This window comes from Boleophthalmus pectinirostris, unplaced genomic scaffold (genome assembly GCF_026225935.1).
Source record: "Boleophthalmus pectinirostris isolate CB_2022bp ecotype Guang Dong unplaced genomic scaffold, ASM2622593v1 HiC_scaffold_11, whole genome shotgun sequence".
In the NCBI taxonomy this organism is placed as follows: Eukaryota; Metazoa; Chordata; class Actinopteri; order Gobiiformes; family Gobiidae; genus Boleophthalmus; species Boleophthalmus pectinirostris.
Genome location: NW_026570994.1, coordinates 24,679,958 through 24,692,457, shown reverse-complemented (window position 1 = coordinate 24,692,457; position 12,500 = coordinate 24,679,958). Strand labels below are relative to the sequence as shown.

At 45.0% G+C, this 12,500-nt stretch overlaps 3 protein-coding genes across 3 annotated transcripts in view; all 3 read left to right on the top strand.

Moving 5' to 3' along the window:
- LOC110173780 (caveolae-associated protein 2-like) overlaps positions 1–4,144 on the top strand; it is a 9,929-nt gene extending 5,785 nt beyond the window's left edge. Inside the window, exons 4-6 of the mRNA XM_055166380.1 lie at positions 2,109–2,351; positions 2,434–2,559; positions 2,695–4,144. Of these exons, the coding sequence (XP_055022355.1) occupies positions 2,109–2,351; positions 2,434–2,559; positions 2,695–3,129 (804 nt within the window). The 3' untranslated portion in view covers positions 3,130–4,144. The remainder of the gene's footprint in view (positions 1–2,108; positions 2,352–2,433; positions 2,560–2,694) is intronic.
- A 221-nt stretch (positions 4,145–4,365) lies between these two features.
- On the top strand, positions 4,366–7,068 carry eef1b2 (eukaryotic translation elongation factor 1 beta 2). Its single transcript, XM_055166385.1, has 7 exons — positions 4,366–4,524; positions 5,330–5,452; positions 5,909–6,050; positions 6,139–6,205; positions 6,467–6,592; positions 6,807–6,874; positions 6,962–7,068. Exons 1-7 carry the CDS (start codon positions 4,445–4,447, stop codon positions 7,046–7,048), a joined length of 693 nt encoding a protein of 230 aa, XP_055022360.1. The 5' UTR covers positions 4,366–4,444; the 3' UTR covers positions 7,049–7,068.
- A 550-nt stretch (positions 7,069–7,618) lies between these two features.
- LOC110173785 (CD59 molecule (CD59 blood group)) overlaps positions 7,619–12,500 on the top strand; it is a 9,560-nt gene continuing 4,678 nt past the window's right edge. Inside the window, exons 1-3 of the mRNA XM_020939794.2 lie at positions 7,619–7,711; positions 11,992–12,057; positions 12,168–12,269. Coding sequence (XP_020795453.1) covers positions 12,003–12,057; positions 12,168–12,269 — 157 coding nt within the window. The 5' untranslated portion in view covers positions 7,619–7,711; positions 11,992–12,002. The remainder of the gene's footprint in view (positions 7,712–11,991; positions 12,058–12,167; positions 12,270–12,500) is intronic.

The following is a 12,500-nucleotide window of genomic DNA, read 5'->3' as shown; positions in this document are numbered from 1 at the left end:
TGTTTGTGTGTACGTGTGTGTGTGTGTACGTGTGTGTGTACATGTGTGTGTGTGTACGTGTGTGTGTACATGTGTGTGTGTGTGTACGTGTGTGTGTATGTATGTGTGTGTGTTTGTGTGTACGTGTGTGTGTGTGTACGTGTGTGTGTACATGTGTGTGTGTGTACGTGTGTGTGTACGTGTGTGTGTACATGTGTGTGTACATGTGTGTGTGTTGTGTATGTGTGTGTGTGTGTACATGTGTGTGTGTGTTGTGTGTGTATGCGTGTGTGTGTGTACATGTGTGTGTGTGTGTGTGTGTGTGTATGTGTGTGTGTGTGTGTGTACATGTGTGTGTTGTGTGTGTGTGTATGTGTATGTGTGTGTGTGTACATGTGTGTGTGTGTTGTGTGACGTGTGTGTGTGTACATGTGTGTGTGTGTGTGTGTGTGTGTGTGTGTGTGTGTGTGTGATGAGGATTATGGGACATTTATCAGCTTCACCTTTGCTCCAGTGAAACGAGATTCATCAAGTTTGTATTTGTTCAGATTTGTTCAGTATTGTGTAGTAGTACCAGTAGTTATAGTAGTAGTAGTAGTAGAACTACTAGTAGTAGTTCTACTTGTAATACTTAGCACTTACTTAGTACTTGTAGTACTTGTAATACCTGTAAGTAGTATTTGTAGTACTTGCAGTAGTATTTGTAGTAGTACTTGTAGTACTTGTAGTAGTACTTGTAGTACTTGTAGTAGTACTAGTAGTAGTAGTAGTAGTAGTAGTAGTAGATGTAGTACTTGTAATGGTAGTAGTACTTGTAGTACTTGTAGTACTTGTAGTGGTTGTAGTACTTGTAGTACTTGTACTACTTGTAGTATTTGTAGTATTACAGGAGTTGGGGGTTTGCAGATGTTTTCAAGTCTGAGGTTGGAGCCAATCAGGACGCATCTTCGGGGGAGGACGTCCGTATTTGGGCGTTGGTGGAAAAATGTGGAAATGCTTTTGAGCTGTCGCCATGGAGACGCTCACAAACAGAGAGAGGAAGAGAGAGAGAGGAAAAAGAGGAAAGAGAAGAAGAAGAGGAGGAAAGAGTGAGGGCATGTTTATGACTGTACAGTTCTCCTCAGCCAGAAAGAGGAGAGGAGAAAGGGAAAGTACAGAAAGAGAGATTTGACTCAATATTTGTTTTGTTTTTTTTCTCAAACAGAATACAGACGTACAGAGTTACAGACGTACAGAGTTACAGACATACAGACGTACAGTTACAGATTTACAGCCTACAGACGTACAGAGTTACAGACGTACAGAGTTACAGACGTACAGAGTTACAGACATACAGACGTACAGTTACAGATTTACAGCCTACAGACGTACAGAGTTGCAGACATACAGACGTACAGAGTTACAGACGTACAGAGTTACAGACGTACAGACTACAGACGTACAGAGTTTACAGACAGACAGATACAGACAGTACAGAGTTACAGACATACAGACTACAGACGTACAGAGTTACAGACATACAGACGTACAGAGTTACAGAGTTACAGACATACAGACGTACAGAGTTACAGACGTACAGAGTTACAGACGTACAGAGTTACAGATTTACAGACTACAGACGTACAGAGTTACAGACATACAGACGTACAGAGTTACAGACGTACAGAGTTACAGGCGTACAGAGTTACAGGCGTACAGAGTTACAGACATACAGACGTACAGAGTTACAGACGTACAGAGTTAGAGACGTACAGAGTTACAGACATACAGAGTTACAGACGTACAGATTTACAGACATACAGGCGTACAGAGTTACAGACGTACAGAGTTACAGATTTACAGACTACAGACGTACAGAGTTACAGACGTACAGAGTTACAGACGTACAGAGTTACAGACGTACAGAGTTACAGACGTACAGAGTTACAGACATTACAGACATACAGAGTTACAGACGTACAGATTTACAGATTACAGACATACAGGTTACAGTTTACAGAGTTACAGTGTTACAGACGTACAGAGTTACAGAGCAGTGCCTACAGTTAGCGTCACACCCCAGGGAATGTGGGTGACTTCTGCTGCGGTACCTTTATGATCCTGAACCTGAAACCTGCTCCTCTGACCAGGAACAGACCGAGATCCCGGCCTCAGTTTTTGTCAAAGACCAGCCGCCGTTTCCTCGTGATGACATCACAGAGGAGGGGGAGGAACCTGAGCCTGAGGGGGCGGGGCTACACACCATTGACCTATCATCTGACGAGGAGGCGGGTCTAGAGGCGGAGCTAGAGGACGACTGGCCCCAAGACCTGGAACTGGAAAACCTGGAACCAACGAGAGCTGAGAAACTGAAGAGATCCAGCCTCAAGAAGGTCTAAACCCGGTCTAAACCTGGTCTAAACCTGGTCTAAACCTGCTCTAAACCTGGTCTAAACCTTGTCTTGTCTGGTGCAGGTGGACTCTCTGAAGAAGGCGTTTTCGAAGCAAAATATCGAGAAGAAAATGACGAAGATCGGAACCAAACTGGAGCAACGCCACAAACTGAAACTCAAGTCTCCAGTTTCATTCGGGCTCAAGAAGGTACTGCTCTAGACCTGGTTTAATCCTAGTATAGTCCTGGTTTAGACTGGGTTTAGCTCTGGTTTAGACCTGGTTTAGACCTGGCTTAGTCCTGGTTTAGACCTGGTTTAGACCTGCTTCTTGTTTGTGTTCCAGTCTCGTGGATCGGCTGAGATCGCGGTGGAGACTCTGGAGGCCGTGGCTGAAACCAGGGACTCGCCTGATGCTCTGCCCCAGGACGAGGCTCCATCTGTGGAGCATGAGGAGCAGGAGGCCCCCCTGGAGTTGGACCAGAGCCAAGACCAGAGCCAAGACCAGAGCCAAGACCAGAGCCAAGACCAGAGCCAGGACCAGAGCCAGGACCAGGGGAGCATTGAGGGTGTGAGTCAGGACTATGCCCTATCCTCCACCCTGCCCCAAGACCAAGAACCAGACCAAGAACCAGACCAAGAACCAGACCAAGAACCAGACCAAGATCCAGACCAAGATCCAGACCAGAGTCCCAAAGTGGATCTAGAGAAGGATCTGGAGGAGGAGCCAGAGAAGAAGCAGGAGGCCGAGGGCTGGGCCAGAGCCGAGGGGGAGGAGTGACGTACTGGACGAGTCAGGAGGCGGCGCCAAAGTCTCTGAGAAATACAGAATAAACATAAGATCAGAAATATAAAACAGAAATATAAAACAGAAATATAAAGTAAAAATAACATAAATATAACGTTATCATTAATATAAGAGCACTTTTCACAGTGGCTGAAACAGATTGTGACATCACATCCCAAAGCATCATGGGAGACGCCCTTCGCCAAACAGTAAAGCAAAGCACTCCTGCTAACGCTAACGCTGCTAACCCTAACGCTAACACTGCTAACGCTAACACTGCTAACGCTAACGCTGCTAACGCTAACGCTGCTAACGCTAACGCTGCTAACGCTAACACCGCTAACACTAACGTCTGAACAGATCAAACATTCACACTTTTGTGGTTTTAGAGTTTGTGTTTTTACACTGTGGTCATGTGATCATGTGACCTACACAATACACACGACACACACGACACAACACACACATCTGTAAAGGGTAACGTCATCTGTAAAGCATGACATCGTCTGTAAAGCGTGACGTCGTCTGTAAAGTGTGACATCGTCTGTAAAGTGTGACATCATGAGGTGGTTTCTTGTGTTCTCTGCTTCTGTTTTCCTGTTCAGTTTTTTTACAGAAAAGTGCAGTTTCACTAAAATGTGACTCGGGCCTTTTCATGACATCATCATGTGACATCATCATGTGACATCATGTGACATCATCATGTGACATCATCATATTTCAGATTTCTTCTCTTTTTTTAACCCAAAGCTTCACTTTTCATGACAAAGTGTTTTTATTTATGATGAAAAGTTTTGTCTCTGCTCCAAAGTCTGAGCTCAGTTTGGACTTTAAACATGTGACGTCAGAGAGGAGGAAGAGGAGGAGAGGAAGAGGAGGAAGAGGAGGAAGAGGAGAGGAAGAGGAGGATGTGATCAGCTCCTGCAGAGTCTCAGTCGTCCAGTGCGTTTGGAGCAAAGACAAAACTGTGACAGACCAAAGATTCACTCAATAAAATTTCACTCAAATATCCTCTGTGTGTTTATTACAACTGTGTCAGATGCCCTCCCATCCTCTGTCTGTGTGTGAGAATAATCCTCGTCTCTGATCAGGTTTGTGGGTTTTCCTGGTGGATCTTCGGGGTTCGGGTCCTCGGGTCTGGAGCGCAGACTGTTTAAAGAACATAAAACTATAATATTTCCATAAATCCAGTGGTCGGTGTGGAGGTGTGACAGAGGGGCGGGGCTTTCCGGGAGGAGGAGCCTGTCCTCGGCCTTAAACCGTCTCTTCTTCGGCCTTTTTCCTTCTTCTCCGCCGCCGCACCAGGACCATGGGCTTCGGTGATCTCCGCGCTGCCTCCGGGCTCAAAGTGCTCAACGACTTCCTCTCGGAGCGCAGCTACATCGAGGGGTCAGTACCGAACCTCCAGGCCGCGCCCCGGGTCCGGTAGAACCGCAGCAGAACCGCGTTAGAGCCGGAAAATAAACGTAAAAGAGAGAAACTGTCCCGGCGCCGCCATGTTGGCTCTGCTCTGCCCGCCGCCATGTTGGCTCATGTGGCACCGACCGCGGCTAAAGTTTGTGACTAAAGTGAAAATACGGGTCCATGGGCCGCGGTACCGGTACCGTTTACAGCGGAAGGTGGTTTAACCCGGGCCAGGACGGTCCGGACCCGTTTGGAACAAAGTAAAAGCCGCGGTTCTGGCCCGGGTCTGTGCAGAGCCACATGGCGCTGGCTCCGCGGGGGCTGTGCCTCTTCACCGGACCGAACCGAGCCGCGGTCCCGTCTGTGGGTCCGGGGTCCGGGCTCTGGGGCAGAGGACGTGATGATTCTTTTCACCATCTTTCGGCTGAATTTGGTGATGCCACTTTCAGATCTGATCCTCTCCTCGGGGCCACGTGAAAAACACTAAATATTGTGGACAAAATGATGAAGTTAATTGTGCAGAATATTCACTGTATTTGTTTATATAAATAATTAAATGTCGTTGTTGTGACGAGCTGCTCAGACCGGAAACAGTTTGTTTTTTGACTCATGAAAAAGTGAAGCTGCCGAACAAAAAGTGTCATTAGAAAAACACTAAAATAAAATGATGGAGATTTAGGCCAGGCAGGAGGTAAAATGATAAAATGTTTGTTTTGTGATTCAAATGAGCTACACTAGTTTAACTGTAGAGTATTTGCCCTGTAACGGCTGTGTCTGTGGTTCTGTTCAGGTTCGTTCCGTCTCAGGCTGATGTCGCGGTGTTTGAGGCTCTGTCCGCAGCGCCCCCTGCCGACCTGTGCCACGCTCTGCGCTGGTACAACCACATCAAGTCCTACAGCAGCCAGAAGGCCAGGTGAGCTCCTGTCTGCACCTGTCTGCTCCTGTCTAGACCATAATGATTCTAAACACACTTCCACTGTGGTCGTCTCTGTGCTCTTGTTCTGATCAGCTCCACAGTTCTAAAACATACAGGAAACGTTCTGCTCTGTCCTGTCAGAGGTTCTGCTCTGTCCTGTCAGAGGTTCTGCTCTGTCCTGTCAGAGGTTCTGCTCTGTCCTGTCAGAGGTTCTGCTCTGTCCTGTCAGAGGTTCTGCTCTGTCCTGTCAGAGGTTCTGCTCTGTCCTGTCAGTGGGACTTTAGGATCCAGACCTGAGTAACACTGACACTAAACAGTTTGGATTCTAGTTTTAGTATTTCCTTCCTCCACAAACGACCAAACTTGACTGAAGTGTGATGTCGTCATTTAAAACTAGTTTAGTCCTCAGCTGGTCTTGGTTCTAACTCTGATTCTGGTCCGGTTCTGGTGCAGTTTGCCTGGAGTGAAGAAGCCTTTGGGTCAGTACGGTCCGGCGGGCGTCGCTGACAGCACAGACTCCGCCCCCAAAGCCCCAGCAGCCAATAAGGATGAAGATGAGGACGACGACCTCGACCTGTTTGGCTCCGACGAAGAGGTGGGTTTTAGGTTCAGGTCAGGATTGTAACCGGTCTTGGTGGGGTCTTAGTTGGGGTCTGGGTGAATTCTAACAGTTTTTATTTCAGGAGGATGAAGAAGCTGCACGTATCAAAGAGGAGAGACTGGCTGCGTACGCCGCCAAGAAGTCCAAGAGTGAGTAGTACAACTACTGCAACAACTACTGCAACAACTACTGCAACAACTACTGCAACAACTACTGCAACAACTACTGCAACAACTACTACTGCAACTACTACTGCAACTACTACTGCAACTACTACTGCAACTACTACTGCTACTACTACTACTGCACTACTACTGCTACTGCAACATGTACTTTGACTTCAAGAGTACTGCATGTTCTACCTGGCTATTGTTAGACTGGTTTTAGATTAGACCCGGTTCTCTCCTCAGAGCCTGCAGTCATCGCGAAGTCTTCGATCCTTCTGGACGTGAAGCCGTGGGACGATGAGACGGACATGAAGAAGATGGAGGAGTGTGTGAGGAGCATCCAGATGGACGGGCTGGTGTGGGGACAGTGTAAGTCAGATGCCCTCCCTGCGTGTTTGTTTTTTTACGTGTGACTCGATCTGCGTTTGAAAACCTTTTAAAAATCGAGGATGTGATGATTCTTTTCACCATCTTTCGGCTGAGTTTTGGTGATGCCTCCTTCAGCTCTGACCCTCTGGACGAGCTCGTCTGGACTCTGACTCTGAAGTGACGTGATTCTAAATCCGGTGTTTGTCTTTTTCAGCCAAACTGGTGCCGGTCGGATACGGCATCAAGAAACTACAGATCAACTGTGTGGTGGAAGACGACAAGGTAAGACGAGATTTAACAAACGGAGCGAGTTGGAGGATGAGGACCAGGATCAGATGATGCGGAGTAAAATGTGTGTGTGTTTTTCAGGTGGGCACAGACATCCTGGAGGAGCAGATCACAGCCTTCGATGACCTGGTGCAGTCGGTCGATGTCGCGGCGTTTAATAAAATCTGAATAAAAGCACTTGACTCTGATCTGTGTGTCACTCTGGTCTGTGTGTGTGTGTGTGTGTGTGTGTGTGTTGTTTTTTATGAAGGTGTGTTGTTGTTGTGTGTCTGAGTTTGCATCAGGAGAATTAAAGTTTGAGCTGGGGAGTTTTTTGGGGTTTAAGTTCTTCACACTTGGACTGGGACATGGTCTCGTCCTGATCTTTCGTGTGACTTATTCACTGAGCTCATTGTACAAAATCTGACCTTTTTAAAAAGTCCGTGAATGTTTTTGTGCAGAGAAAACTTCATTTGTACAAAGTGTAAAGCTCAGAGCTTCAGAAGACCTAATGGGATTTTAGAATAAAACGAGGCGACATTAAAACAAAATATCAGTTCAGTGATTGGAAAAGTAGAAGACATTTCTTATTTACCTCTGGTACTGTGAAGAGGCTTGAGACAAAAGAGAAACTGACTTATATTTGTAATTCGGTCAAAACGAGACTAACCCTAACTGGACCAGGACCAGACCCGGGTTAGATTTGACCCGGTTAGATTTGACCCGGTGAGACCAGGTGCAGCGCCAATGTAAGTCTGAGGGCGGCGCCACTGAGTCCAAGGATCCATAAAGAGCAAGTCAAGACTGCGCATGTCAAACTGGACCGAAACTAACCGGATCGGAACCAACTAGGTGAGTACGTTTTATGTTTGTCAAAGAGTTGATAGAATTTTAAACCCGCGAGGAGCGTGTGTCCCCCGAGTCTGTCCCCCGAGTCTGTCCCTGTGTTTTTGTGTCTCTTTGTTTTTGTGTCTTTGTGTCCACGCAGAGACACTGCGGGTCTGTATATAGATTCTCTCTCTGTCTCCGTGTCTCCGGGTGGGCAGATAAATTTACGCTCCGATATTCTGAGTTTTTATTTTTATTTTAAACTCAGGTCTTCGTCAGGGCGCGTCAAATCCACCGAGGTGACGAGACAAAACACCGGAACAAAATATATCCACAAAACAAACATGATAATGAAAGACAAAGTGACATGTCACATAATACAAACATTAAAATATATATAATAATACATTATTATTATTATTATTATTATTATTATTGGCCCTCGCCACTAACAAAGTTAGGGGCGAGGGGTATTGTTCTTCGTCGGTTTCTTATTTTATTTTATTTTTTTCTTTTTCCCCACATTGAATCGCATTTTTGACCCCCTGAACATGGACGAAAAGTCCCCAAACCGGGGTCCAGATCGATCGGCCCGGCGAAAAATTCGATAAAATGGGCATCGTGAAAATGACCAAAGTGACCCGACTCAACAGCGCCACCAAGAATTGGACCCCTATAGGACTAGGGACAGGAAAAGTTTGTTGCAGGGAAACGAAATTCGTGACAGTGATAGAGAACAATGAAACACGACAAAACATGAATTGGAGCGTGACCCTATGACGAACAGGAAGTCGGCCATATTGGATCAAACATTCGCCGCCGTTTTGACTTGGGCGTCTACAAAAAGATTCAAGTCCCCGGGGTTTGGTCCAAATGAGCTCAAATTTGACATGTCACATCTACAGACATAAACTCACAGAAGTTCCCACATTTTTTTGGGATGCTCCTTACGGTTCGCCCGTAGCACGCCGGCGAACAACGCCTTCATTTCCTGTTTTTTCGGTGACCTGTCACGGCCACAGGCATTGTCCTACAGAACTCAGATTCAAATCACAATTGCGTGATGCTGGTGTGAATGTGATGAAATATGAAATTTAATAAAAGTGAACTCTATAGCGCCCCCTAGCATAGACGTGAAACGTCAACATTATCGGATTAGTACCAAATTCGGGGCATAAATTCTATGCTTGATTACAAGCAAAAAAGTTCATTACGGACATGATGCATTTTCCACCATTGGCCAGCAGGGGCGCAAAGACTCCCCCCAAAAAATAGTTAAAAAATAATTACACACACAGGCTTAGTCCGATCGTGCTGAAATTTGAATCACTAATGCCTGATCATGGCCTGAATATAATACACTATAAAACATATGAAAAATGAACTCTATAGCGCCCCCTAGCATTGACATGAAATTTCACCATTATCGGATTTGTACCAAATTCGGAAATTAAATTCTATGCATGATGACAAGCAAAAAAGTCTATTATGGACATGATGCATTTTTCACGGTTTGCCAGTAGGGGCGCAAAGAATCCCCCAAAAAATATTTTTAAAATTATTACAGGGACATGCTTAGTTCGATTGTGCTGAAATTTGAATCACTAATGCGGGATATTGGTCTGAATATAATAAACTATAAAACATATGAAAAGTTAACAGTATAGCGCCCCCTACCTTAGACATGAAATGTCAACATTATCGGACTTGGACCAAAGTCGGGGAATAAATTCTTTGCATGATTATAAGCAAAAATGTCTATTACAGTCATGGTGTATTTTTCACGGTTGGCCAGCAGGGGCACAGAGAATCCCCCCAAAAATATTGTAAAAATTATTATATGCACATGTTTTGTCCGATTGTGATGAAATTTCTATCAGTTATACACTGCATGACCCTTATTCCATTGATATGTCAAATACAGTTATCAGGGATACAGCGTCACCTATATGAATGCACACAATTTATTATTGTGTGACATAAAATTAGTTTTACATTCATTTGTAAAACTTTGCCAAAACATTCACTGACGTACTCCTCATCATAAAAGTCGGTAAGACCTATGCCCTAGTTTTACACTTTGGCCTCTCGAATAATTTCACTTCTGAGAAATTTAAAGGCACACTATGTAACTTTTCTGGTGGAGGATGTGTTTTCATGCACTTAGTCTTAGTGTGACAGTGCTCTTGACCATTAAAGTCACATGACCTGTGGCTTAGTGTCTACAGTTTGTCTCTAGAATCATTCACTTTATCCAATTTTAAAGGTACACTATGTCATTTTTCTGGTGGACGAGCTGTTGGCCTCGGGAGCTGTCGGGAAGAGAGAGCGGTGTGTCGGGGCGGTCGCGAGTCCCCGGCATTCGCCAGGGGGGGCGGTGCGTGCCCGGGGCGAGGGCCACCATCGCCGCGCGTGGCTTTAATTATTATTATTATTATTATACAAACATAATGAAAGACAAAGTGTAGTATGACATTATTAGAGCCTGTTCCTCTGTGGACACGCGATGTCCTGCGGACACTGTGGGACATGTTCACATATAAAATAAATGTTTGGTGTGATTCTATATAAACACTAAAAGACAAATGTCCGTGTGTTTTTCATGTGATGATCTTGACCTTTGAACTCTGTAAACTCTTGAAGGATTTTTAGCTCCAGTTTTAGTCCAGGTTTTTGAAGAATCTGACCAAAGGTCACGGACCAACAGAACCAAAACTAAACCTTATTAAATTAATCCCTAAACCCCAAAAGGACAAACTAAGGCTCCGTCCACATCACAACACTCCTGGATTTTTATTTTTGCGGGTTGAAAAAAAAAAATCGCGTCCGCACGTGTCGGATCAATAAATGTTCACGTCCAGACGAAACCGGACACTGAGTGAAAACGATGCTCTGGCCCTGAGGTCCGGTCCACACCTCAACATTAACGGTGAAGTTTGTGTTCGCTTTGGCCTTTCGTCCACATGAAGCATTTTGGGTGAAATTATTATTATTATAAATATTTTTTTTGAGACCAGGTTCCAGACTGGAGAAATCTGAGCTCGTCATGTTGTTGTTTTCATGTTGTTGTGTTTTCATGTTGTTGTTTTCATGTTGTTGTTTTCATGTTGTTGTTTTCATGTTGTTGTTTTGTTGTTTTTTCATGTTGTTGTTGTTTTCATGTTGTTGTTTTCATGTTGTTGTGGTTTTCATGTTGTTGTTGTCATGTTGTTGTTGTCATGTTGTTGTGTTTTCATGTTGTTGTTTTCATGTTGTTGTTTTCATGTTGTTGTTTTCATGTTGTTGTGTTTTCATGTTGTTGTTTTCATGTTGTTGTTTTCATGTTGTTGTTGTTTTCATGTTGTTGTTTGTCATGTTGTTGTGTTTTCATGTTGTTGTTTTCATGTTGTTGTTGTTTTCATGTTGTTGTTTTCATGTTCATGTTGTTGTTGTTTTCATGTTGTTGTTTTCATGTTGTTGTTGTCATGTTGTTGTGGAAAGGTTTTGGAAAACGATGACGTTACGACCGCGTCATTGCCAGAACTGATCTCCACAGATCAGACCCTGGATCAGGATCGGGATCAGGATTAGTATTAGTATTGTATTAGTATTAGACTGAAGTACTGCAGTACTACAATACTGCAGTACATATGTACACGTGTACACGTGTTTAGCTTCTTCCCAACACTGGGGGTTCTGGTTTAGTCCTGGTTCAGTCCTGGTTTAGTTCTGGGTCAGACGGGGTCGGGCTGAGGTCACTTGGGGTTAGACACAGAGGAGCCTTTGTCCCTGAGTCTGAGCTTTGTCCAAACACAACAAAAGAGACATCACAGACCGGGACTGGACTGGACCGGGACTGGACCGGGACTGGACCGGGACCTGAGTCTAAAACCAGGCCTAAACAAGGACTCAGTGATATAATCAGGTTTTGAGTTTGACCCTGAGGCTGTTGCCACGGAAACTTATAATTCAAAACAAAATGTCTTTTTTATGATGAAAAGTCCTCAAATTGTCGTCCTCGTCAAAAGACACATAAACAGATTTCATCCCTAAACCCTAAACCCGACACCCGACCAGGCCCAGGGGGCGTGGCTTCAGTGGCGTGGTGATGATGTCACTGAGTGCCAGCTGTCAATCAAATCTAACTCAAAGAGCGTCTGGTACAGGACAGAACCAGGACTAAACTAGGACTGAACCAGGTCTGAACCAGGACTAAACCAGGACTAAACCAGGTCTGAACCAGGACTGAACCAGGACTGAACCAGGACTGAAGGACTGAACCAGGACTAAACCAGGACTAAACCAGGTCTAACTGTGTGTTGCAGATGAAGTGAAGATGAAGTGCTCTGTGGGTCTGGTTCTGGTTCTGCTCAGTTCTCTGCTGAGTCTGGGTACGTCACCTGTCCTCACTTGACCCCCTGGTCTGGTCCGGGTCTGGTCCGGGTCTGGTCCGGGTCTGGTCTCGGTCTCGGTCTGGTCTGTATCTGGTCTTGTGTTTCAGGGGAGAGTGTTCAGTGCTTCAGTTGTCAGGATTACAGCGGAACCTGCTCCAAAACCAGAGAGTGTTCCCAAGACGACGCCTGCCTCACGCTGAAGGCTCGAGGTACTACTACTACTACTACTACTACTACTGCTACTACTACTACTACTACTACTACTGCTACTACTGCTACTACTACTACTACTACTACTGCTACTACTACTACTACTACTACTACTACTACTACTACTACTACTGCTACTACTACTACTACTACGCTACTACTACTACTACTACTACTACTGCTACTACTACTACTGCTACTACTACTACTACTACTACTACTACTACTAC

Excerpts from the sequence above, each read along its gene's own strand:
- eef1b2 (XM_055166385.1), top strand. The coding sequence starts at position 4,445 with ATGGGCTTCGGTGATCTCCGCGCTGCCTCCGGGCTCAAAGTGCTCAAC. Across the intron at positions 4,525-5,329 it reads GAGCGCAGCTACATCGAGGG|GTTCGTTCCGTCTCAGGCTG; the intron begins GTCAGTACCGAA and ends GGTTCTGTTCAG. Across the intron at positions 6,875-6,961 it reads GTGTGGTGGAAGACGACAAG|GTGGGCACAGACATCCTGGA; the intron begins GTAAGACGAGAT and ends TGTGTTTTTCAG.